General features: G+C 41.5%; 1 protein-coding gene and 1 long non-coding RNA gene across 3 annotated transcripts; one reads left to right on the forward strand and one right to left on the reverse strand.

Moving 5' to 3' along the window:
- Nucleotides 1–3,890: 3,890 nt before the first annotated feature.
- LOC114829432 lies at nucleotides 3,891–10,307 on the reverse strand. Its single transcript, XR_003777353.2, has 2 exons — nucleotides 9,831–10,307; nucleotides 3,891–5,291 (listed from the first exon to the last, which is right to left on the reverse strand). It is a non-coding gene; the product is annotated as an uncharacterized LOC114829432 (long non-coding RNA).
- A 5,979-nt stretch (nucleotides 10,308–16,286) lies between these two features.
- ufl1 (UFM1-specific ligase 1) lies at nucleotides 16,287–26,991 on the forward strand. Of its 2 annotated transcripts, XM_020056145.3 has the most exons (20): nucleotides 16,287–16,539; nucleotides 17,139–17,284; nucleotides 17,556–17,584; nucleotides 17,705–17,802; nucleotides 17,961–18,075; nucleotides 18,199–18,329; nucleotides 18,420–18,478; nucleotides 18,683–18,829; nucleotides 18,942–19,117; nucleotides 19,311–19,490; nucleotides 19,574–19,700; nucleotides 20,779–20,901; nucleotides 21,171–21,291; nucleotides 21,388–21,554; nucleotides 21,664–21,794; nucleotides 21,921–22,001; nucleotides 22,129–22,214; nucleotides 22,359–22,539; nucleotides 22,682–22,925; nucleotides 26,060–26,991. In XM_020056145.3, exons 1-19 carry the CDS (start codon nucleotides 16,463–16,465, stop codon nucleotides 22,889–22,891), a joined length of 2,385 nt encoding a protein of 794 aa, XP_019911704.1. In that variant the 5' UTR covers nucleotides 16,287–16,462; the 3' UTR covers nucleotides 22,892–22,925; nucleotides 26,060–26,991. The 2 variants fall into 2 exon arrangements, with proteins under 2 accessions (XP_019911704.1, XP_010881150.1); XM_010882848.4 differs by lacking the exon at nucleotides 26,060–26,991 and having other exon boundaries at nucleotides 22,682–24,100.
- The last annotated feature ends 386 nt before the right edge of the window (nucleotides 26,992–27,377 follow it).

Raw genomic sequence — 27,377 nt, forward strand, 5'->3', positions numbered from 1 at the left:
TGTGCATCATCTTTAGAAGAGGCTTCCTTCTGGGATGACAGCCATGCAGACCAATTTGATGCAGTGTGCAGCGTATGGTCTGAACACTGACAGGCTGCCCCCCCACCCCTTCAACCTCTGCAGCAATGCTGGCAGCACTCATACGTCTATTTCCCAAAGAAAACCTCTGGATATGACGCTGAGCACGTGCACTCAACTTCTTTGGTCGACCATGGCAAGGCCTATTCTGAGTGGAACCTGTCCTGTTAAACCGCTGTATGGTCTTGGCCACCATGCTGCAGCTCCGTTTCAGGGTCTTGGCAATCTTCTAATAGCCTAGGCCATCTTTATGTAGAGCAACAATTCTTTTTTTCAGATCCTCAGAGAGTTCTTTGCCATGAGGTGCCATGTTGAACTTCCAGTGAACAGTATGAGGGAGTGTGAGAGCAATAACACCAAGTTTAACACATTCACACCTGAGACCTTTCAACAGTAACGAGTCACATGACAACAGGGAGGGAAAATGGCTAATTGGGCCCAATTTGGACATTTTCACTTAGGGGTGTACTCACTTTTGTTGCCAGCGGATTAGACATTAATGGCTGTGTGTTGAGTTATTTTGAGGGGACAGCAAATTCACACTGTTATACAAGCTGTACACACACTACTTTACATTGTAGCAAAGTGTCATTTCTTCAGTGTTGCCACATGAAAAGATATAATCAAAAATGTGAGGGGTGTACTCACCTTTGTGAGATACTCTATTTAGGGTTCAGAAACAGATACAAATGTTCTACAAAATGAATGTATGAATGAAAAATTGCGGAGCCCAAATTCTTTCAGTTTCAACCTATTTTTAGAGGCAATTTGAGCTCTAAACAGTGTGCCAATACTGTACTTCTTGCCATGACTGTACTTGGCCTCCTCCATTGTTACGCAATTATTTTTCTAAATAATGCCCTTTACCGGGTTGGCAGATTCTAGCACCTAATGTGAAATAAGCAGCTGTATTTCAGGATAAACGGTGACTCCATCATCCACCCCCTGATGTGAGGTAACAGCTATGAAACATTTAGATGTAGCAGAGGGTGAGTGGACAACCAATGATAATGGGTTTAATGTGAAGCAGGTGTATATTAAAATGTTTACCTCAAAATTCCTTTTAGGTTCACTGCTTTACCTCAATCCTTCCGGACAAGACGGCCAAGACTCTATTTACTGGCAATTCAACCACAAGCTTCTCTTACTGTGAAAAAACATACTGTAGCTTTGCATAAACATGAACTCTCAGAGTGGTGCCACATTTGAACGTATTATTATTCAGTTTATGAAGAAAGTGTTTTTCTGAGAGTCAATCCAGCTTATGTTAGCTAATAGAGTACATCTGAAATGTCAAACATCTGAAATGCCAATGTGAACAAAAGTCACGGATGTAAATGTGCTCTTTTCATGATTGGTTGAGGGAGTTAAGGTCCTCTAAGAATAATGCCCTTCCCACTCATATTGAATTTTATGACTTATGTATTTATGTAAGTGTATGGGTTCATATCGAATTATCAGCTGGAGAAACTTTGTGAAACATATCACTCATGTTAAAGATCATGAAAGCTGAATAACAGAAGTTCTTGGTTGGCAATATTTGTGAGTTATTTTTTACTCACGATAATTTATATTTTCCCCTTTGTAATTTAGTGACTTCATGTCGGTTTTATAATTCACAGTTTATGTATTACAAACATTTCATTACACGTGTGCATATGTATGTGTTTGAGTTTGGGAAGTGATGAATATTCATGGGCCAGAGTAGGGGCGGTGCCTGTCAGATTAATTGCAGTCTCATCAGAGGGAGAGATTGTGAACCAGACTTAACAGGTTTTCCATTAATTCTGTGTCAGAGAAAAATATTTCTGCAGTGAGTGTAACATTAGAATGCAATGATTCACATTCAGCATGTCCAGTACTAATTTCATTTGACTGAGACATTTATTTTTGCAATGTTAAAGTTTGTTTCCTTCGGCCATGGCAAGGAGAAAATGTGGTTAAGTGGTTAAACGTATGCAGTTCAACTAATTTGACCATTTCCCTTTGTTGAGGGGACATTTTGTAGGGAAATATAGGCGGATCTACAATGAATAACAGTGGCCATTCACATAATGATTCCACTTCGTTAAAGTTTACCCGCTACTAGTCTGTAAATCCAACCCGTGCCAGTGGACTTCAGAGGATGAGCTGTTCCAGATATCGTCTTGCATCCCCCTCCCTGTGTCCTTCCCAAAACCCACCAAATGAGACAGCTAGAGGTCGCTTCAATGTCCCGCGCTGGGTCCTGAAAGGAAATGAGGATTGAGAAGCAGACAGCTGAGATCCTTCTGTGTCCATTACCAGTATGGGTGTGTGTGCGTGTGCGTGTGTGTGTGTGTGTTGGTGCGGGTAGTTAATTGCTTCAGGAGGGAAGTAAGAAATAAGTTCAGGACCATATACATGTCATTAAAAATGGCACATAAAAACCGTATGTACACAGCAATCCTTGAATAAAAGCTGAAATTCTTCCTAGTAATTGTTTGAAGTTTTAGTGATTGTTTGATTTCTTATCTAAACTTTTGGGGCCAGTTTCAAGGATACAGATTAAGCCTAGTATAGGACTAAAATATCAACGGTAGTGGAAAACTCCATTAAGCTAGACTTTTTTAGACCTAGACCAGGCTTAATATTTGTCCCTTTGAGTATAGAGCCAAAGGAGGAAACAAAACACTATCTCAATAGTTTGTATACTGCATTCACACTTTCCAAATTGTTTTCATTGGGAAGGCACTTATTGGCATATGAAAAGAGAATCCTACTCATGAATCCAAGTGGTATGGATCTTTCTTCTGTTTAACCGCCATCGTCCAGTGATTTTAAACCCAGCACAGGCCAACACCAGCGTGGAAACCAGTTCAAATGAATACAACTTACATCCATAACATGACCACCCAGGTGCCAGGGCTTGAGCAATCAAATGTCCTCACTGAAAGACATAAGCTTTATGTAGGATGTGCTGGCTCACCGAGCATTTGGAGCTAATTTGTGAGATCAATGACTAGAAGCGTTCAGCTTACTTTTTTGTGAGATGCCACCAGTTATTGGTCATGGGTTGTGGTTAAATGTGGTTTAAAATCAGGGAAGTCATTAAATTCCATCTGTCAAAATGTGTATGACACCTTAACTGTGAATAATCAGAGAGCCCGGGGGAGAAGGTCGTGACACCCTGATCTGGAAATATACCAATTTTGAAAATACAGCTCCTGCAGCTCCTTCATCCAAAGTCAAACACTGCCAGACTGACTTACCTGCCCACACTATGATGTTACCACGACAACTATACTACTACAATTTTACCACTACTACGGTACAACTACAATGTTACTACAACAACGGTACTACTACAATGGTACTACTACAACAGTACTATGACAATATTACTACTACAACGGTACTACTACAATGTTAATACTACAACAGTACTACTACAATTTAACTACTACAACGGTACTACTACAATGGTAGTTATTAACCTATTGGATGTTCCTTAAAAATATTTTATTAATACATTGTGTCATGTCAGTCATATAAATATATATTTAAATATACGTTTCTATATACCATATGTATATTGTAATGTATTTAGTATATATTCTAATTGTGTGGTTAACTCTGTGTCCCTTGAATTCAGGCTTGGCTGCGTTACTTCCTTTCCCCACTATTCCGATTTTCCTTGGAAAAGGTCGTTTTCCATGCAGACCTATACAGACGGAAAGTGTAAAAGTGATGTATGTTGTGCTAATCAAACTCTCAACTATTAATTGATGTATTTGACATAAATGTTAAAGAATAATCTGTGTCATGTTGAAACAGGAGGCAGGACAGAAGCACAGGGAGAACGGAGGACGTTTAATAAAGAACTAAAAGGTAACAAAATCCGAAACTACACAAAAACAAATGAAAGGTCACAGCGGTATGAAAGACAAATATTAACTGACTACTAACACTAGGGAATGAGGAACTTGAGTAGGGACAGTGATGGGGAATACAGTTAGGGGCAGTAAAGACAGACAGATGCCCATGCTCCAAATGAGTTGGATTCCACTGGCACCACAGGACATTACTACATTCTCCAAAACCTCAAACTGTTTAGGAAATTATCTAGCTGTAAATTTCAATACAAAAGCATTTTTGACCACCTTTAAATTAACAGACATGGCCTTTCTCTAGGGAGTCTGTGAATGAAACACTTTTTAATCAAAAGTTCATAATTTAGCCTAACACATTATTTCCAAACCCAGAGTAATAAAATATCTATTGTATACTATGTTGCACAATTTGTTTATCTTGTCAGCATGTCGGTATTTCTACATTGCAAAAATATGAATGCATAAAATAAAAATACAGCCAGCCAGAGAATCCACAGTGCTCACGTATTGTAAATATTAACACAGAGTTTAACACAATTATTCTAAAAACAATACTTGAGCATAAAAAAGCTTTGCATATTTAATATCATGCGAACACTAATTGTAGTAATTAAACCTGTTAATTAAACCAGATAACGGAAATTACAAGATGAATGGTTTGTTGTGACTCAAACGCATTCAGAAGGTTATTGGGATCATCTGGTGAATGGGATTTTGTAACAGGTCTCTTCTGAACAAAAGGGAAGAAAATACACTGCTTGTTTATTTTGCATAAAAAACTGGATATCTGTCTGGAAATCTGAGTGTAGTCGTTTATGTCTCCCACCATCTAAGAGGTAGAGGCAATTTAGGAAGAAAACAAAAACTGTTCTCATCACAGTCATGTCTGTTTCTGGAGTTTACTGATGTAACCATGGTTCTGCGAACAAAGCTGCATGTTCAGTGGATTTATCATTACTGGGACGGACACATCTCACAATCCTCCTGTCCTGCTGTGTATTGACAAACTTCAATTATTAAGCAAATAGGTCAGTTCCACTCTCTCAGTTGTAGTCAGCCTTTTGCTAAGCCTCTCCCGCACCTTCAACGAACACTTACTTTTGGCAGCGAAGACATTACCCAGTGCAACCAAGGAGGGGTAGGCCTGAAGCTGCGGGTTTCTGAAAAATAACGATGTCTGTCAAGTTAGCGGATGTGGACAGAGGAGGACAGAGCATGTTTCTTGGGATCCAGATGGCCAGTCAAGGGGATCTTCCAGGGATGCCCTCAGGAATTACAATGACATGCTGAGAGAGAAGGACAGGCTGCCAATGTTGCCAGCACGAAATCCATGATGCCACAAGAACATGGATCCTGTTCTGGCTGAAATTTAAAACACAGACAAGAATTTCACAGAAGTTGCAGTAACTACAATACTACACTTAATTCAAGTTTGTTTTCAGGATATCTACAAAAACAACATGTAATACAGGCAAAAAGCAGGCACTCATGGTGCTGGAATACAGACGCGTTCCAGTCCAATCGCAGCAGGAAGGTGAAAGGTTATCGCTTAGTCATCCTTGGATTATTATGACCCGTTTGTATTGCCCATAATGACTGAATTTCCACCCCTGTGATTGGATCAGAGGTGAGCCTTATAGTACTAGGCTATACACTGTCAGATGAGGCTCCACTCACAACTCACTGACCACCAGCTGTCCCCTGGAGGTTGAAGGGTTTGTTGGGGGGGGGGGGGGTACCAGGGTGATACCTGGGACCATGGGGCTTTTTCTCCTGTCAGCGAATGGAAAGATAAGCGCCAGCCCAAGGTCCCCGCTGTGGGCAATACAATCCCTGTGTGAATTCACCCAGCACTTCTGCCGCGTGACAGATAGGCAGCTCACCCAGGAGAGAAAGAAAGAAAAGTCTAACATCCCCTCCCTCACTGAACGTGTTGGACGTGTTGGCTTTGCTTAAATAGAGACCACTGGTGTAGTTGACTATATCCCAGAAAGGAGCGCTGGCTGGTGTACACGCACCCCAAACCATTCCAACTACTTCAGGGGACAGACAAGTTCTCTCACTCCCCTCTGTAGTTTGTAATATTCTAAATAAGCATTTACCTCATGTGACCAATCTACAAATATGCCAGGAATGTCTGATGATTAACCAGACCATCATGAAGATTAGATAAGAACACAAGTAATGCGACCAAGCAATTGTATTTCATGAAATGAACAGAGAATTTGAATCTGAAGCAACTGGATTTGCTTTGTGTAGTAAAATGAATGATTACATTAAAACCAGGCATGGATATTAACAACATTGATAACATCAACAAGATGGTACCACTATCTTGACACTAGCTTTACCAACAGTTACTCGTTCGTGGGCGTTGAAACAGGATTTTGCAGCATTTTGTTTGAACGCCCACAAGCGAGCAAACGTTGGTGAAGCTAGTGTCACTGGATTAGCCTATCAGCACCACCCACTTGCATTGATTGACATATATCCCTTGTGATCATAAAATACGCAATTGAATACGGCATTAAATGTTGAAATATTTCATTAGATTTTGAAATATGCCATTAAATAATGAAATACGCCATGAAATTATGAAATAGGTCACAATAATATGAAAAAGGCCATGATATTATGAAATACATCTTATGATGAAAAAAAGATTGGGAAATACAATGTATTATCATGAAATAGCATACCATTATTTTAAAAATGGGCATTATAAAAAAAGTCATAATGTGCCACCTAAAATAATAAATGTATTTAATAAATTTTTTAATTATTGATGTAGTTCATTATTTCATTTTGACCCCTTTGGTCCTTCATACAGGGCCTATATATTGTTGGACATTAAGTCTACTGTTCAAAAGTCTGGGGTCACTATGAAATGTCCTTGTTTTCAAAAATTAAATAGATTATTTGTCCATTAAAATAACACCAAATTGATTAAATACAGTGTAGACATTGCTAATGTTGTAAATGACTATTGTAGCTTGAAACAGCACATTTTTCATGGAACATCTTCATTGGCATACAAAGGCCCATTATCAGCAAAACACCAGTCTCGACGTCAACAGTGAAGAGGCGACTCTGGGATGTTGGCCTTCTAGGCCGAGTTGCAAACAAAAAGCTATATCTCAGACTGGCCAGTAGAAAGAAAAGATTAAGATGGGCAAAAGAACACAGTCATTGGAGAGAGGAAGAACTCTGCCTAGAAGGGCAGCATCCCGGAGTCACCTCTTCACTGTTGATGTTGACACTGGTGTTTTGCGGGTACTCTTTGATGAAGCTTCCAGTTGAGGACCAGTGAGGCGTCTGTTTCTCAGACAAAACACTCTAATGTAGTTGTCCTCTTGCTCAGTTGTGCACCGGGGCCTCCCACTCCTCTTTCTATTCTGTTTGGATCTAAGGAAATGTCTAAATGACCCCAAACGTTTAAACAGAGTGTATATACAGTGGGGAGAACAAGTATTGTAATACTGTAATTTTTATCATAGGTACACTTGAACTGTGAGAGACAGAATCTAAAACAAAAATCCAGAAAATCACATTGTATGATTTTTAAATAATTAATTTGCATTTTATTAAAATTGTAGACCTGCACAAGGCTGGGATGGGCTACAGGACAATAGGCAAGCAGCTTGGTGAGAAGGCAACTGTTGGTGCAATTATTAGAAAATGGAAGAAGTTCAAGATGGCAGTCAATCTCCCTCGGTCTGGGGCTCCATGCAAGATCTCACCTCGTGGGGCATCAATGATCTTGAGGAAGGTGAGGGATCAGCCCAGAGCAGTCAAGAGCATTGAAGATGAGTCGTGGCTGGGTCTGCCAGCATGACAAAGAACCGAAACACACAGCCAGGGCAACTAAGGAGTGGCTCTGTAAGAAGCATCTCAAGGTCCTGGAGTGGCCTAGCCAGTATACAGATCTGAACCCAATAAAAAATCTTTGGAGGGAGCTGAAAGTCTGCATTGCCCAGCGACAGCCCCGAAACCTGAAGGATCTGGAGAAGGTCTGTATGGAGGAGTGGGCCAAAATGCCTGCTGCAGTGTGTGCAAACCTGGTCAAGAACTACAGGAAACGTATGATCTCTGTAATTGCAAACAAAGGTTTCTGTACCAAATATTAAGTTCTGCTTTTCTGATATCTATACATAGTATCAAATACTTATGTCATGCATAAGTAAAAGGTGTCTTTTATACAGGTAACAAGTTCAAACCAGTGCAGTTAATACAGGTAATGAGTGGAGAACAGGAGGGCTTTTTAAAGAAACTAACAGGTCTGTGAGAGCTGTAATTCTTACTGGTTGGTAGGTGATCAAATACTTATGTCATGCAATAAAATGCAAATTAATAACTTAAATCATACAATGTGATTTTCTTGATTTTTGTTTTAGATTCCGTCACTCACTGTTGAAGAGAACCTATGACAAATTACAGACCTCTACATGCTTTGTAAGTGTGAACCTGAAATCGGCAGTGAATCAAATACTTGTTCTCCCCACTGTAGAGATGATCTGTCTTCCGTCTGTGTCATTAACAGACATGGTCATCAGCTCCTTCAGTATATCAGAGCACAATGCCAAAAGGAGGCAAACAAAATCCCTCTGTCATCTTATAGAGACATCACTGTGATGGTTGTTACTGTGCTCTCGTACCAGCCCAACTCCGTTCCATTGCTGTCTTTCCCATGCCTAATTTCCTTCCCTGCTTAAGACCTTACAAGCTAAAAGATTTCTCATTACAAATGATAGTTTAGACAGGAACAATTGCTCCCTACAAGGTCTTTCAGCATTTTCTATTACAGTATATCGGTCAGCGAGCCAAATGTCAAGTGACACCAGCATTGTTCCTAGTTCTTACAGCAGCACAACTATACCACTCAACAGGCTTACATCCAGGACACTTATGCTTAGATAATACCACAAAAATTATTTCACACTCAATGTTTCAGGAAATAAATATGCCAGTCAATCAAAAACATCCAGTGTTTAACTGATAAACTCATATTAAGGAACAAGTTAACTGCATGCTGAAAATGCCCACTTCGAGTGGATCAATGTCTTTCATTACAATGACAAGCACTAGTCATGTAGTGTTTTCCCCAAAACAGCGACATGTTTAACCCATGTATATAACCTTTCTCAGAGGGACAGAGAGAGTACTGCAGCCATGTAAAACAAGCTGTAGAGGGATACAGGGCTATTAGAGTGCAACTCAGGAGAGAGATGTGAAACAAACCCCATGAACATGCCGCGTGTTACACCCAAAAGCAAACAAGCAAACACATCATATAGCAATGCTTCCCACAGTAACCAACTGGTAGTGTTAGTGACCCAAAATCATTTGCATAACAATGCAGTTCTTTCTCTGTGGGAGGTTTAATTGTAATAAATGGTTGCTTGTTCTGAATATCTTCCACCTACACTCCACCTACAACAGAGCAGCCACAGGAAAACTTTCACTCGAGGAATCATGCAAGGATCAGGCAAGAGGATAAAAGGTTCTTGAATTTGGTTTTGGATTTGTAGAATCATCTTTCTCCACAACCCTTGAGCCTATTTAGACCATCTTAATTGTTGTGAAGACATTTCATTTGAATAACATTAACATAATATGTAAATACGGGTTTAAATTCACACAAGAAACTCTTCACACAAGAAACTCCTGCGGCGCTGTAAGGCAAAGCACATGCGGGCACAGCGTTTTGGCCAGACCACTGAGCTGGAAGGCATATAAACCCACTGACAGTGTTATTTAATTGGGAACCAACATGGAGCTCTCCGTAGAACAAGTGCTGTAGCTGGTCATGGTAGAATTTTTCCAGTGGCTGTGTAAGATGTTGTTATTTGCTTCCAAACAAAAAAAAATTCTGATTCTGTTCATGGAGCTGGAAGGACTTACCACTCGTTCCACTCCAATACACATGAGCGGGACGTCGTCTTTAGACCTCAGGAGCCGCGGGGAGTATCAGTTGGAAAATTGTTTCACTTTACCTCGGACTTGCCATTTTCAACCGTTTACACGACACAAAACGTATCGCCGATGCAAAACTGGCATCAAGTCTCATTCATCTAAACAAAACTATTGCAGCGTAAAAACAGTTGCGTTAGCCTCACCTAACACAGGTATCGTCAGGCCGGTACACAGCTGACACCTCTGATATTTGCGTTCACTCAGTCTTCTTCATCTTGGGCGGAACACGTGGCTAAAACAGTCCTATGTCAACTGAGTCTGTCTTTAAACTCAACTTGCACCCCGTCTGGGGAAAGACCAATCCCCTCAGCTCAGCCACTAGTCAAGGTCACCACAAAATATTTTGCCTGCGTATCATGTACAGGGTGACGCATTACTATTGTACTTCAACCATCATTACACAGGTTTGACTATTTCTGAAAACACTTACAACTAACAATTTTTTCCATCCACAAAGCAGTACACATTTACAAGCATTATTAGGGAACAAATCTAAAGTTTAATAGTTTCGAATAATAGAAACACGATGTCTGCAATGTGTTTACTCATGCTGCTAAACGTGATTGAATTTCAAAGAGTCAGTCTCATAATTGTTAAATTGCAGAGGAAACTTGACCTAATTTTTTCAAAAGGGAAGCTATACATAAAAGAGGAGAGCATGCCTTTGAAGTTTCAAATTAGATTGGTGAACTCTTGGCCTCCCTTTGGTAGAGGGCAGCTTATCGAATATGTGTCTTGTTTATTAAATATTCCAACTCAAAGCTTTTGCTCTGATGTATTTCTTCACTGACCAACCACGTCATTGGGGAAGTTTTTGCCCTTCTTTGTCCTTTATTAGCTATTTCTAATAAAATAACTGATTGAATTGTTTAAAAAAATGTCATACCGTGAATCATTTAGGAATTCTAGTTTTGAGTTTTTAGGATGTATGTTTATTATAAATGCATTGCTAAACAGATGGTCTTCTTGCTTGAGTCCAAGTCCAGTCCAACTTAAAGATACGTATTGTAGTCTGGTCATAGACAAAGAGGAAATAGACATCTGCAGCATTCAGTCTAAACTGGCCATTTTGCCTGCAGCCTCCACTTGTTACCACAGTAATTCGCGTTGACCATTAGCCCGCATGCAAGGGAGGTGAGGTAGTTGTTTGTGAAATGGAAACAGAGCTCCAATCTGTGATGGGGAAAGAGATCATGCACTTGACCTTTAAATCCTATTTGTACAATATCCGCACGGTCTGGCCTACGTGTGAGCACTTACGAGTTCTCCAATCTCTGAATAGGCACCAATGGAATCTACATAGCAGAGGAAAACAGAAAAAGATGTGGGCACCTACTTGAACCCAGGTTCATTCCTACACAGGGCTATGAAAATTGTCTCAGCACAGACTGTGTCTGCCGATGTTGCCTTATCACACAGGACTCTAGCGACGTCTTGCGACGGGTCGGCACCTGTACGCTAATTATGGTTGTTAGCCGTAGGAACGTTCTCCTGCAAGCCAGCTGGACCTGGTGACTTCATGCTTGAGCGAGCAGTGTGATGAGAAGCAGCGTGTGTTGGCAGGACATCTCGGAGGACGCGTTTTACGATCTTTGACCCCTCCCCGAGCCCGCTGGGAGTTGCATCCATGAGATGAAGGTCGTAGTCATGAAATTGAGAGGGGAAAAAAAAGAGGAGAAAAGAAAATTAAAAGAATCCCTGTGAAAATGAAAAAGCTCTGTCTGACGATGGAACAGGCGGACACAGACCACAGCCAGGCATACAGGTTAATCAGGGAAGGCAGGACAGAGGGCGAGAGAGCAGGGGGGAGAGAGAGACAGAGGGAGAGAGATCTCAGAGTGGTTACAAGGTCTGAGGCATTTTCCTGCTGCTGCTATGTGAAGTACTGCTTTTCCATTTTGCTGAAATCCTCTGAAATGACAAAGCCGTGCTTATCTCTAAGGGGGATTTTGCAAAAAGGAAAACTATCCACCGGACCATATCCGTAACCATGACGCAAAATAAGACCATAATTGGTTCCCAACACAGGGATGCTATTTCATGGGGAAAAAACCTGATTATATAAACGTCTGCGTGTCTGAGACATACCTGAACTTACCAGCCCATTTAACAGACGCTTTTTATAGAAGCTTTTTATTCAGGTTGTAGTATTGGGCTTCTGTGACAGTACAGTAAACGGTTCTATGCCATCGTACGCCATCTGTGGACTTCTGTGAAAATTTTTTACTTGTCTTGCACTGCCCTCCAGAGTCTATACGTGGACACTACAAGATTATCTAAACTCTAAACTGGCCAGTAGATGGACTAGAACTAAAAGGTTTCATGTCTGGGCATTGTACTATAAGTCACAGCACTTTAACTTGGTGTTTTATAGAGCTTCAAAGGAGAGTCTATAGGCCAGGCTTATGATTCCCACACCCTGGATCTAGATGTGTGAGCAGGATGTAGATGCTCTCTACAGTCCATGAAAGAAGTGAAATGAAGTTGCTTATCAGTAGATTTTTATAGTTTACTGATGGGAAGACCATGCCAAGCATCTACAGATGGATTGTCCAAAGTGTGACCCAGCATAGTTCTGTTGGGTTATATATTCAGATGGGATTGCATCTACACAGAAAACATTTTTAGTGGGCAGAGAAATAACAAAGGCTTTCGTTGGGTCATGGAGGGTAAAAAAAAGCCCATTACAGCACATTCTCCTTTATAACAGGTGGCATCAAGGCCCAGTTATGTCCCACAGTGCCAGATGGGTTGACTTCAAATACTTCTAACCATTTGTTTTGTGCAATTTTGTGTGTATTCTAAATAGAAAATAATGCTAATTTGGAAAAATAACACATTTGTACTTCAGTAGTGTCATAATGCATTAACAAGATGGAGATCACAGAAGTTCTTTGTAATGAGAATATTTAGCATCAATGACTAGTTTGCATCAATAACTTTTTAGTTTTTACATGCTTTGTTTTTTTCAATACCCAACCCATTACTGGTGTATGTGACCAAAGAGTTCCTCTGTAATGTTCAGCTGAGGTGGGTTTTCATGTCGAAATAGGAATGCATATGAGGAAAGGAACAGCATAAAATGTGTCACCGCAGGGGTATTTAAAGTTAAACAGTAACCCCAAGTACACAGCTACATCCACAGAGAAATTATTGCTGGCTGTGTTCATTGTTTTTTGAAGGAAAGTTGAATCTTAATATGTGGAAGAAATTCTGTAAAAAAATAAACACGTTCTATTTAAAAAGCCAAACGTTGACCAGGGAAGATAACTACAATATCTAACTGCTTCATTTAATCTTAGGTTTCTTTTGGGGGGGAAATGGCATCAACCGCCTCCCTGAAGAAAAAAAATACATGTTTAACATTCCACTCAGGTTTTAGACCCTATCATAATACTGAGACCACACTCATGAAGGTGGCTACTGTTCAGCATTCTTAACTGAAGGCACAGCCCTTCAGTAGGTCCTATGATTACATATAGTCCGGCCCAGGGGTGAGAAGGGAACTTGAATAAGAAGATACTGGACTGATGAACCACCCTTTTTTTTCCAGAGTTCCCGGCTCCCCATTCGACACTTGGAAACCTAGCCACTGACCCAATTACATGGGCTCACTGACTTCCTCCTACCCTCCTCTCCTTACTGGTGCATACCAGGCATTTTACCACACTTGTCATTAGTCAGTGGATCTCTGACACAGGTTTTCGCCTGCTACTTGTGAGGTGGGAGATATATGGCCTTGTCAGTTTTCTATCTGTGGATGTTCTTTTGGTGGTCTGGGACTAAGTCGCTGGGGCTATTTCCAGCCTTAAATGTCTTGGGAAGTCTTTGGATTGGGCCACAGTGTCAATTAACCTCCTCGCTCTTAGTCCCCAGTAATATTTGATGTGTCAGGGATCTTCAGTCAGTCTGTCCTGTCTAGTCTAATTTATTCTGTCTTATCTGGTGAACGGTTGGGTCTTAGGGGGACCATGCCTCCTACATGTCCCTGTCTATTATCTGCGTGGTGGTGTTGCTGATCTAGATACTTCCTGATTACTCTTTTGCTGGCCAGAGCCCACCTGTTTGTTGCTATAAACACCTATGAAAAGCCATAAGACATTAACGTTTTCTCCAGAGGGTGTGATGTTTTACACCCATTATAACCACTGTGATTATTTTAAATGCTTGGTTATGATAACTCAACTGACATTTGCAGTTACTCCACTGGCGTAGGTACTTCTTGACCTGCTGGTCATCGGAACATTTTTAATTTTGATGATGGATATGATCTTCAAAGGTCACATACTCTTATAATCTCCACCAGGCACAGCTAGATGATTTGCCAAGACCCTGATCCTAGCTCTTTTCTATCTTGGTTCCCAGGAGCCTAGAGAGTTTGTCAGTGTGCGTTAAATCTTACCGTTCACTTTTATGGGTTTAAGGCTGGGTTTCCGTAAAATCAACTTCCCTGAACATTTTATTGATTGCAGAAGCACAATACAGACACAGTTTTAAGATGTATTTTGTTCTATTCAAAATGTGTTTGACAGTTCTGACACTGGGTTGTTGTTGTCTCTCTGTTGCTCACTTGTGCAATTGGGCTGTACTCTGCTGGCAATACTCGGCCCTCATTCAGGGTGATTGCGGTTGGTGGGTGTCCCTTTGGTTGATGCCTGGCAATGTGGGTGGATTGATTTCCTGCCTGTTGGGCCCTGTCCGGGGCCTCCCCCGGGTAGGGCCACAGTGTCGCCGGACCCCTCCATCTCAGTTCCAAGATCTTACGCTGCTATACTATTGTGCTGGGGGATTGGGTCAGTTCTCCTTCCCCACTAAGTTCTCCTTCTCCAATATAAATTGTTGTTGATATGAGGAATGCATTTTCTGAATTTTCCCAGTCTCCTTCCGTTTTAAACTGAGGTCCTGGTCCACACCTGCGGAGTACCTGGTTTGGGGGCCCCGTTGCTGTCCCTGTCCTTTTCCATCTGGTCATACTTCTGACCTAGTCTAAATTTAAATAGACTCTGGATTTAGCACACATGCATTTATTAATTATTCCAATTGGTCTCTTAATATCTAACCCGGCACAGCCACAAGAGGACTGGTCACCCCTCTGAGCCTGGGTCCTCTCTAGGTTTCTTCCTAAAATGTGTCCATCTTAGGGAGTGTTTCCTAGCCACTGAAATTCAACACTACTGTTGTTTGCTCCTTGGGGTTTAAGGCCGGGTGTTTCTGTAAAAGCACTTTGTGACAACTGCTGTTGTAAAAAGGGCTTTATAAATACATTTGATTGATTGATTGAGTTCTGCTCTATCAGTGTACTTACATTTTTGTTATTTTTCATGTTTTGTGTCTAGACCCTAGGAACAGTAGATTATTCGGCAGGAGTTAAAGGGGATCCTAATAAATAAAATAATACACTCAAATAAAATAAAATACTACAATGAACTACTATGAACTAGTTGCCTGATGAAAAAAAATCCACATACAAATTACTAAAAGTGTGATTTAGATTAAGTTGAAAGTGTTTAGATTTCTGTAAACTATTCAAACAAATCTTTATTTATAAAGAGATCAAATACCCTTGTATCTCCTGTAGACTGAAAAGTGATGAATATCTCTGCCTCGAGTTCCTTTCAAGATGTAATGGTAGGGTCCTTTTTTATTGATCATTCTTAGAGTAATGTTTCAAAGTTTTACCTCTTGAAAATAAAAATGAAATTTGTTTCAATTAGAGTGTGTGAGAGAGAGAGAGAGAGAGAGAGAGGGAGAAGAGAAAGACAGATATATTTAATCAGTTAAGGTGCAAGTGCAAAAATAATAAAATTGTGATGAAAGGTTTCCTTTATGGGATTAAATAATACAATTGTGATGGCCTCAGGCACCATTAACATCTGTAGGTTTTAGACTAGTATTCAACCTTTTATGGGTGACCACAGATTCAGGTAGATATGGTCTATCTATGGTCTATCTACCACAGTTCACAAACCCGTAGAAGGCAAGAAGCTGGCAAATACCTGTTCACTGTAGAGAAAGTTTTAAAAGTTATTCCCCTTGTGTCTCTGATGGTTTAACAAATACATTTACAGGGATTATGTACACTGTTTGTGTGTTTAGTAACCTAATTATCCAGCAGATGATAAAACAAGTGCTTTTGAAAGCAACTTTGAAACTACAGTAAAAATTCTGTCAACTGAGATATTATGAACTCACTGACTGTAGTTTTACACTCAACAATTTTGCAGTAAAAGTATTTAAGGTGCGTAGGGATTCTTTTTAATTGGTTAGAAATACAAAAATGAATGAACAGCAGATACAAACCACATAGGGAGGCCTTATACCCGTTTACAGTAGGTGGCGCAGTTTCTGTTGCAATTTTTCAGTTGGTTGCAATCCGCCAATACAATCTAACGAAGAAGAAGTTATGTTGACGTGTGGATTTGATAGTCACTAGCCTACAAACGTTAGCTTTGCTGAACATGGTTCAGCTAGTACAATAGCTAGCTAATCATAGAGCTGACGTTTCGGCTTCGGGCAGAGCTCTAGTTATTTCGCTACAGTTTTAGAAGCCAAAAAATACGATGGCAGCCGCCTGGGATGAAATCAGACGTCTGGCAGCGGATTTTCAGAGAGCACAGTTTGCTGACACAGTGCAGAGGTAGTTTTCCTACTACTGTAATATCGGAGGCCAGCTAGCTAATGTTGGTGTATCAACATATCTACCACAGAAGCTAGTTGTCTCTATGATAATCAAAGAGCAAACGTTAGCTCGTTGACTACGTAGCCGACTGCGTTGACAGTTATATAACTAACGTTACTTAAAACTAACTGTTAGTGGAGTTCTGGCAATCCTACAATATTTGGCTTGTTAAAGCCTTAGGTAGCTAGCCTTTTAGCTAGCTAGCATAACACTGCATATTGTTAGCCTTTTATTGAACGGCTGTGGTAGTACAGTCAGTAGGCTTAATCAACCTATTCAAAACAAGTAGCTAGCTTAAGTTACAACTGACTAGGTAAGACGTCTACTATGGCTGTGTCTGTGCCTACGGGCTTCTTGTAGCAGTTTTAGACTAATGTTTCGGCTTTATTACCTAGATATAACTACTTAGTTTACAAGGTAAATGTTAACAGAATCCATTGCCTTGGGGAAACAGCTGTTAGAGAAAACCCTTGCCAATACTATCAAAAAATATATGATATCGCTTTAGATATGAATTATATAATCTCTGTGTCTCAATGCCTCTAAATTCTTTCCAGGTTGTCCGAGAGGAACTGCATTGAAATAGTTGCCAAGCTGATCGAAGAGAAAAAGTTGGATGTGTTACACACAGTTGATGGCAAGGAGTACATCACTCCCTCCCAAATCAGTAGGGAGATCAAGGATGAACTCTACGCACATGGAGGTCAGTTGGGTTGACAACCTACTTTTGATTTCAATACCTAAATTCTTAAATTAATCTCCCCACCCACGTCGGCATAGATCCTATGTTTAACACACACTTACAGTAATTGACAGTGACCAAGGGTTGTGGAAATGATCTCCTGTACCATAGTTGATAGAGACCGCCCATGGCTAAAATGTGACTGTAAACATAGGATTTACAGTGTCTGTTGAAAACAATATATTAATATATATATAACTGTGACTCTTTATTGTCATTCTGCTTTCCTAAGGTCGTGTCAACATTGTGGACCTACAAAAGGTGTGTGTGTGTGTGTGTGTGTCATTGCAATACCACCAGTTATTGTGTAGCAGTAGTTACGTTTTATTTTATTTACAGTGTCAAATACTGGCTGACAACAAGTCTTTCTATTGTTTACAGATTATCAACGTTGATTGGGTCCATGTTGAGGCCAGAGCAAATGACATCACTAGATCTGACAGGAACATTCAATTGGTGCTGGGGCAACTTATCGATAAGTGAGACTTTTCTACGTTATCTATATTTTATATTATAAACAAGGAGGTTTGAAACCATGGATACCACGTTGGCCATCTACCTCACCCTCTGTGCCTTACTCCAGGACAGTTCAGCCACAAGGTTATCAGATTTGTTCTGATTTCTCTCTGTCTCCTAGAAACTACCTGGATCAGATCGCTGAAGAGGTGAATGACAAACTACAGGAGGCTGGCATGGTGAACATCCCAGAACTATGTAAAATCCATGACCTTCCCGGGGATTTCCTGACTGAGGTGAGCCAAGAGGACAAGCGCACATGTAGAATACGATCCTGGGTCTCAGTGAGGCAGCCGCCCGGTCCGCTCGGTTCCTATCTGTAACGTTAAGCTCTGTGGCCGTGTCGTCCCGTGTCGCAGGAGCTGTCCAAGCGCATAGGGAAAATCCTCCATGGCCAGATGGACGAGTTCAACAGGGGAGTCATATTCACCCCTGCGTTCGTGTCTCGCCACAGGGCTCGCATACGGGGTCTTTTCAGTGCTGTTACACGGTACGTTCCATCCAGGTGATCTGTCACCATTTATCTCGGTTGATTTCACCTGGTTTCTAATGCCTGATTCCTTTTGATGTCCTTGTGTAGGCCAACATCAGTTAGCAACATGATCGCAGTCTATGGTTTTCAAGAACATCTCCTTTACTGTAAGTAGCTGCTGTGTTTCTATGTCTGTGTCCAACCTGGTAATGTATTACCAGCAGTATACCACGTGTGTTTAGGGTGTAGACATGGTTTGGTCCGTGTCTTCCTATGCAATGCAATTGTTCAGTTGGCTTAATCATATTAAGCTGTTATCCGCTCGCCGTTGTCATTCAGTTACTGTTTCGTCATCGTCCATTATTCCCTAGCTATTCTGGAGGAACTGGTGAATACTGATCGTCTGAAAGGCACTGTGGTGGGGGGCCGGCAGGACAAAGCTCTCTACATCCCAGACATCTACTCCAAAACACAGAACACCTGGGTGGACTCCTTCCTCAAACAGAATGGATACTTAGGTGCTCATCCCTTAAAGTATTTGTGATAACTTGTGGTTATAACGTTTATTTTTCTGAATTCAGGAATTCCCGTAGTCTGAAGGCGCTCTCTCTTTTACCCCCTCTGCTCTAGAGTTTGATGCCTTGATCAGGCTAGGCATCCCTGACGCAGTGAGTTACATCAAGAAGCGTTTTAAGTCCAGCAAGCTGCTGTTCCTCAGGGCAGCCTGTGTGGGCCAAGCCCTGGTAGATCAGGTGGAAGCCTCTGTGGAGGAGGCTGTCAACTCTGCCACATGGACCGATGTGCAGGTCCATACAAACCTTCCTGGTTTATAAATTATCTGCCTAATCACACGTGTGTGTGTGTGTGTGCGCATATAGTAGCTATTTTTATTTATTAATTAAGGACTTGCTCTAGTACATGGCAGAATTTCCGTAAAGCCTTTTAATGGTGCTGGTTTTCATATCAGTGAGGCAGCTGACTTTTCCTCTTGACATGTAGCCCATTCTGCCCAGCTGTCTGTCCATGGAGGACGTTGGCATCATAATTAACGAGGCCATGAGAACGACCAACGTGCAGTCGACCGCCAGGGTCCTCGGAGACACGGTGGTGGTCAGCGAGAAGTTCATCAGCAACTGCCTCGCTCTCTTTGATGAGGCGATGCAGCATAAAGCTCAGAAGGTAAAACCACACGGGTCACGACGTTGTCCGATGGCCTTTTGATGTGTTCTATACCTCATCAATGCAAGGCTGTTTTCTTTCAGGAAGTCAAGAACAACCCGGTTTTCCTGATTACAGAAGAAGATCTGAAGCTCGGCTCTATAATGACAGAAAGTACAGCCCCTTCTAAAAAGGAGAAAAGAGAGGCGGAGAGAAGGAAAAAGACTACAGGTAACGTAGTGCAGGCTTCATTTTGACCACTTTACACTATGTCTGTCTGTTAGGCTATCAAGTAAACGCAGTCTCCAAACTCCTTTCATCTCAGCTTTCTACCGTGTGTTTGCAGAGTTTGGATTCCTGATCCGTTACCCATTATTCAGTAGAGTGGCTGGAGATCCAGATTTTCTCTGATGTTTCTCGAGACTAAAGATCCAGAAGGTTTTACAGCCGTGCAGAATTCTCTATTTAGATTTTATTTACGTCGCTGCTGCCTCTAGCTCTACCCCACGCACAGCGAGGATCAGACATCTTTGGTGTAGGCTTGGATTCACCGCATGCATTATGTGTCTTCAGCGATAGAGTCTTGGAAATATGAGCGTGACACAATAAAGCAGTCTGTTTAGGAAAGCTTTTGAGGAAGAATATCAGACCCAAGCACGTCAGAATGTATTTTTGGTTTGTATTTCATCACTTTTTCTAATTGCTAACGTTGTCTTGTTAGGCAGACCGACCAGGCTATGTGAAACTCAATGACTGTAAGACTGGTGACTGGCTACATAGTGACTGGCTAGAGGTGGAATTCAGGCGACCTGCAATCATACCAATCCAGGCTACAGTGTGGTAGCATAACTAGAAAGATTATAACATCACAAGGGTATTTGCGGTTTAAACACAGATTGAAATATTTTCCCCCTAAAGCAACATTTGACGCCACGCTGCTCTGGCAACCTATTTCATAGTCATAGCGTACATTCATAAGTTAGACTGAGAAAGTTTGAAATGTTTCACGATACATTAAGATACCGACGTAGGCATCGCCGCGTCAACCGTAAGGGTTCTGATCAGAGCGTGGGTACTGACAGGAGGCCAGGGCATGTCGACAAGCGGGTCCACGTGAAACCCAAAGGGGGCTTTAGGGTGAGGAGGAACTAATTAAATAGCCTGTGGAGAATCGGCACGTCCGACCCAACGTTGCCTGCCCATCCGCGGGTAGCGCAGCGTCTTCGTCCCAGACAATAAAATGTCAGCCCTGGCAGCCGCTTCGGTCCATTTCCATTCTAAAGTGTCCTGTGGTGGTCGTGCTTCCTAGAGGGCAGCGGCTGTAAAGGAGGTGGTGGAGGATGCAACGCCCGGGAGGTCAGGGTACGGAAAACCAAGAAGAAGACCAGGAGGGATGACGACAGTGACGAGGAGGCGGCGGTCACCCCGCAAAGTAGGACCACACCTTACGTTGCCTTGGTTTCACATAGTGTGCTGCACTGGGGTTTTGCGGGCGCACACAATAAAATTTCGAGCTGATGTGCGGCCCCGTTGTTTGTTCAACGAGGTAATCATCTGTAATGAGGTCTCAGCGGTTGTGTGGGAAGATATCACTTTGTGGAAGAGATCAGTCCCCTGGGTCATTAAGTCTGTTAGTGTATGAAACTAAACTGTGGTACCCCATGAGGTCAATTATATTTGAGTTTTTCCTCCCTTTTGCAGATCGTAACAAACACACTGAAGTCCCATTCATGGCCCTGGAGGAGATTGTGGCTGTCCTGGAAGAGCGAGTGTGTGACTGCCCTGAAGAAGTCCTCTGTGAATTGGCAGAGCATCTATTAAGGTTTCCTGTCTCAATCTCTGTCAGGCAACATGCAGTTTCCTCCAAAGAAATACTATGTGTGAGTTTTAACATGCAAGACTCTTGCTCTGTCTTCAGGCCTTTGACCAAGACGTACCAGGAGGTGGTTCGGACCGTATTCATGTCCTCCACCAGCTCCACTACGGGAGTAACCAAGAAGAGGAGTGTGAAAGACTTCCAGGAGGAGCTCTCCAACCTCTACAACAACATCAGGCTCTTTGAGAAAGGGACCAAGCTCTTCTCAGGTGAACCATTTGAATTTGCCTTTAAAGTAGAGGTGGGTCCTTGTCACTAACACATTTAATGTAAAAGCTAATTTGTGCAGCCTCAGCATATTAATATTCGGGCCTACAGATGAGACTCAGGTCCATATTGCCAAGCACGTTCTGAAGACTGTGTGCACTGATGTCACCAACATCCTTGTGAACTTCATGGCGGCTGAACTCATGATGTCCGTAGAGAATCCCAACTCAATCACCAACGAGGCAAGCTCACCTCTTAGTTCCTCATTTTGATCAAGTCGAAGCCAATCGGTTGTCAGCTTTCGAGGCTTCACTCATCTGCTTCACATTCCCACCCAACAGTACATGTCTGTGCATCTCTCCCTTTAGGTGAGATTGAAGATATTAGGAAAGCTTCCAGAGGAAACCAGAGGACCTCTTATGAAAGTGCACAACAGTCTGAATGGAAAAGTAACATATACATGTTGTTGTTGGATATTTAACCTTAAATGATCACTGCAGATGTTGTTGAAGTCATGTTGTTTTGAATGTATTATATGGATGTCAAAGCTTGCCTGACGCCATCCATCTTTTTCAGGCAATTGAAGATTTTTTAACCAGTATAGAAACCGCGGTGGAGGTCTGTGGATTCATGCTGAAGAAGGGAGATAAGAAAAGAGAACGGTAAAGGACGTTGCCTGATGAGTAGCATCATCAAATGAATATCCAAAATGTGCCACATCCATATTAACATGGACCTGGGCTATTGTCTCTGGTGCTAAACCTTCCTGGCTGACCTGTGCGTCTTGATTTTGTTCTGGTTCCTAGGAAGGCCCTGTTCCTCCACCGGCAGGCCCTGGTAGAGCAGCTGAAGGAGGCGGAGGACCCAGCCCTGATTCTCCACTTGACCAGTGTGCTGCTGTTCCAGGCCAGCACCAACTGCATGCTGCACGCCCCCGGACGCTGTGTGCCCCAGATCATTGGCACTTTAGTGGGACGCATCTCTGAGGTACTGGCCCGCCATCAGTGTCGTTAGTGGTGTGATTTGGCGCTCCCAGGTGGCACCGAATGTGCTTTTTTTGTGGATCTGTCCATCACAGTTTTACCTGGGGAACCAGTGTTCTTCATGCAGTTCTGATGCTGTGTTCTAGGAGCAGCACAGGCTGCTGACTGGCTATCAGGCCCTGGTGGTGAAGCATCTGGTGAGCCAGAGCCAGGGGAAGAAGCGGGAGCAGGGAGAAGGAGACAGCCAGAAGGAGGGTGATGAGGAAGAGGCCATCCGAAAGGAGTTGGTCTCCCTGACCAGTGAGGTGAAGGACCTGGTCCTCTCTCAGAAGACGACGTCTGGGGCTGAAGAGTGAATTGGCTCGTTCAGCATCTACTGCATTGTTGTTGGTAAGGGCTGGCTGGTCTACAAATCGCATTGCTACAGCTAGTCACAATGTAATGCTGTATATCAGCTAACCTGAACACAATTGTCTTACAAAGTGATTTCTGGATCTTACTTGTTTAGACAGAGGATGGGTGTACAGCGTGAATGGTCATGTTGTGAATTGTTTCACATGGTCCATGCATTATTTGTGGTAAAATTCCTTTGTGCAGTGTCTCATCTGAATAACATAAGTCCTCAATAAGGTAATTTAATAACTAATTGAATGGCATTATAAAAGAAAAAACTCAGTTGATTGGGCTATAACATATATACAATATAACATTTTTGTCTTTTGGGCAGATATAAAACATGGTAATTCAGAAGTAACAAACGTGATGTCATACGATATACGTTTCTGTCCATTTTTACATCCGTTGTCTTTTCAGCATGCAAATACACAAACGCAACACAACAGCTATTACTACATGCGATGGGGAGAACTGGAAGGTTTGTTTATAGGTTGTGCATTTACAGCCCACATACTTGATGTGCCAGTCTACAACCCACAGAGTTTGGACCGCAGGTTCATAGTTTGCCTGATGATGCTTTTCTTTGCCGACTGATTGGCCAGATACCATATTAGGCTAGGAAACAGGAAGCCAACCTACTTCACAGTATACCGCGGTGTAGCAGTTGAAGAATGTTTGGTGATTAGCATTGTTTTCTGTCTGCGCCGGATGTACGCTCGTCGTTATTGGCATTTTTAATTGGTGTTTGTATTGAAAGAATGCCATGATGGGTATCAGATCATCTCTTCCAAGGAATTGATGGTCCTCGGGAAAGATTTGTGGGTGTTTGTGTCCATTGAATTTCAGAAGGGGATGGGAGATATCAGTCATACACTTGCTGGTCATTTTCAGAGAGAGAAGGTGCTCTTTGATCCTATTCCGATCTCATTTGACACGCGTGGATCCAAAAAGTAATCGAGCATCTGACCAATTACGCAAGACTTTCGTTCTGGGTTAGCAGGGATTATTACTCGAGTCATGACTTTTAGCTGCTGTCTCTGGTGCACATGTACATTAGCAGTGCTTGTTTGAATCTGGCTCATTGATTTATGAATAAAAATGTTTTCCTTTTACCACCTGTTTAATAAAGCAGAAACAATGCCTGAAATATATATTTTACAAAAAGGAAATGGGGTGTGTCGTCTGAGGTTGATTACTGCCATGTCATGCAAGACTCCCTAACAACCGAAAATGATAGGATGGGACTTAAACGTACTTAATAGAACATCCAACCTTTCATCCAATAAATGAAGCGAGATGAGGTCCTCTGCCATCAGAAATCTCTTCTGATATAATCTCATAAGATCCCATCCCAATAATGATTTCCATGGTATGTTAAAATGTATTAGGCTTAAATGTACCCTATTATTGTAATGTTTATCTATGTTTCAAAGATAGAAAATCCCTTCTATTTCAGAAAGGTCTTAACACTGATACCAAATATCTTTCAGACTAATCTGGTCATCAGAAGATACATGAACCGTGTGTTAGACCAGTACTTTGTCCACCCACCATGCCCCTACATTTTACTCAAGCAAATTTGTGAATACGTTTGTGAAAAACGATAGCTTATTGACCTAATCTATTTGACGTACAGACGGTCTCAACTCACAGGACAAGAATATTTGTTTCACTCAGTGTTTACGCCTGTTTTCTTGGATCACAGACCAAATTCTCGGAGACTCCGGGGCATTGGACTAAATAGGTTTAACCCTCAGTTTCTCACTAAACAAGCAAAAGACAAAATGACACCACTGCTCAGGAACTATTACAATGGAAAACACTTCAGGATTATCTGAAACGTTCATGAAGGTATTCCAGTCATTCAGAAAGGTCACATCCATTGGTCTGGATAAACTGCAGAGGGCACACTACTCCACTATTTTCACTTCCCACTAACCAGCACAGCTACTGGTATAGACACTTGTATCATGTCAGACCTTGTGGGGAGACGGGGCAAATTGGGTTCGTTGTTTTTTGCTCTGTTTTTATTTGTCTGTCTTTTGGTCATAAATGTTTGTTAATGTAATTCATAAAAAATTTTGAGAAAGAAAACTGTGTTCAAAATAGATTATATTAAAAATGTTCACAGAAAAACAAACAAAGGCTGTCCAAAGGCTGTGTACTCTCGCTTCAGGGCTGAAAGTCAGTGTTATCAAACCTTGGCAGCATAGCACTTGGCAGCAAGTTTATTTATGAAGCCCTTTTTACATCAGCAGTAGTCACAAAGTGCTTTTACAAAACATCCAGCCTGAAATCCGAAGGAGTGTTGATGCACAGTATCCAGGAAAAACTCCCTAAAAGGGGCTGAAATTTAGGAAGAAACCTAGAGTGGAACTAAACTCAAGAGTGACCAGTTCTCTTCTGGCTGTGCCAGGTGAACATTTTAAGAGTACATATTTTTGCAATTTATACTGTATTGGTCTTTTTTACTTTTGTCTACTGATCTGATGGTTTGAAATAAGTGTTCAATCAATATGAAATAAAATACTGTACAGTGGCTTTTAAAAGTATTCACCCGCTTAGACCTTTCCAAATTTTATTGTGTTGAACTCAAAATTGATATAATTAGGATTTTTTTTGCCACTGATCAATACAACAATGTCCATAATGTAAAGTGGAAAATAAAATCTACAAATTATTCTAAGTTACGGATACAAATCAGAAAATAATTGATTGCGTAACTATTCACCCCCTTTAGTCAATATTTGGTAGAGGCATCTTTGGCAGCAATTATAGCTACGAGTATATTTCTCTACGTAGCTTTGCACATCTGAGCAAAGCAGTTTCTGACAATTCTTTGCAAAATTGCTCAAGTTCCATCAAGTTTGGATAAACAGCTCTTCACATGTTCTCAATTTTTTGGGGGTCCATGCTTTGACTGGGCCTCTCCAGGACCTTGACCTATTTGTTTTTAAGCCATTCATTGACTTATGTGTTTCTAAGCTACTTATGTAACTTTTGCTGTATGTTTGGGGTCATTGTCTTGCTGAAATATGAATCTTTTCCCAAGTCTCAGGTCTCTTACAAGTTTTCTTCCAGGATTTCTCTGTACTTTGTGGCATCCATTTTGCCTTCTATATTCACAGGTATTTCAGGCCCTGGCGCGGAGAAGCATCCCAATAGCATGATGTTGCCACCACCATGCTTCACAGTAGGGATGGTGTCCTCAGGATGATGCACAGTTTTAGGCTTGTGCCAAACATAATGCTTAGCGTTGAGGCCAAAAAGCCTGATAAGACCATAGTCTAGGTAAGACTTAATGTGAGTGGTTTTCTTTTTGAGCCTCTCTCTCATGAAGTCCACTTTTGTGAAGCACCCGGGCTATTGTCACAGTTTGCGCAATATGTATGCGATACATTATTTCATATTTGTAATTAAGTTGGAACAATTTGTTTTTCACTTTGACATTATGGACTCCTTTTGGATCAGTGACTTCCAGTTATATTCATTTTGACGTTATAACAATACAAATGTGGAAATGTGTAGCATCTGCCTGCCTCAATGTGTAGCCTCTGCCTGCCTAGTAGTTATTTTAGAGCAGCGAAGATCCTACGCGTTGCAGTGTCTGTCTAACACCTGACTGCCCTGCGTGCGGGGGAGTCTGCCTCGGGCGGTTGTCACATAGGCCTGCATGCGCTCTGCCAATGACGAGAGGGGGATTCATGCAGCACACAAGCCTATCCACATGCACATGCCTCCAATTGCCATGGAAACAAGCAAGAGCCGATGCTGGATGAGTTATCTGTATTGTAATGAGACTGGGCCCAAGCATAGAAGTGTCAACTGTAATTGTTTTCCTGTCCAAGGTTATACTAGATTCTCTATATATCAAGTCGGCCACACCTCTCTTTTTGGAGGCCATCCATCTTATTTATTTTCTTGAGTTCCATCTCTTTTGGGAGTTATGAACATGAAATCTGATCAAGCAAACACTTGTCTATTTAACTTGTCTGTTTCGGCCATAATTCATAATTTTTTGTTTGCTTTCAATCAATAAAGAAGCTGAGAGACTATTCAACATCATTCATCATTTGTTCTCTATTAATAACATTTTGCTAGCGGGAGTTTATGTTCAATGTTCAATTCAAGGACATTAATGCTTTAAATAAATAAATATTATGAATATGACTTCCTATGTTTAATTTCCCAAAGTAACATTTACTGCAGCTGTTGACAGTAGCCTATACAGTAGGTATGTTTGTTGACCATTGGCTTTTTTCAGTTTGCGAGTTGGGATTTTCCAGTTTTTTTAAACCTCCTATTCCATTGGTATATTCTGCCAATTCCATTTGGTTTCTCTCAGATTTTTTTTGCCTTTAGGGTATTTGTGAGATGGAACTCTATTCTGCTTATAGATTAATTCAATGACTGATCATGAAAGCGAACCCTAGGAATTTAGGGTTT

The sequence above is a fragment of the Esox lucius genome, chromosome 18, assembly GCF_011004845.1.
Source record: "Esox lucius isolate fEsoLuc1 chromosome 18, fEsoLuc1.pri, whole genome shotgun sequence".
Classification (NCBI taxonomy): Eukaryota; Metazoa; Chordata; class Actinopteri; order Esociformes; family Esocidae; genus Esox; species Esox lucius.

What these genes read in the sequence shown, in the direction of transcription:
- ufl1 (XM_020056145.3), top strand. Translation starts at nt 16,463, where the DNA reads ATGGCAGCCGCCTGGGATGAAATCAGACGTCTGGCAGCGGATTTTCAG. An exon ending in ACAACAGTCTGAATGGAAAA is followed by an intron (nt 22,002 to 22,128) that starts GTAACATATACA and finishes CATCTTTTTCAG; the next exon opens with GCAATTGAAGATTTTTTAAC. An exon ending in GGAGATAAGAAAAGAGAACG is followed by an intron (nt 22,215 to 22,358) that starts GTAAAGGACGTT and finishes TCTGGTTCCTAG; the next exon opens with GAAGGCCCTGTTCCTCCACC.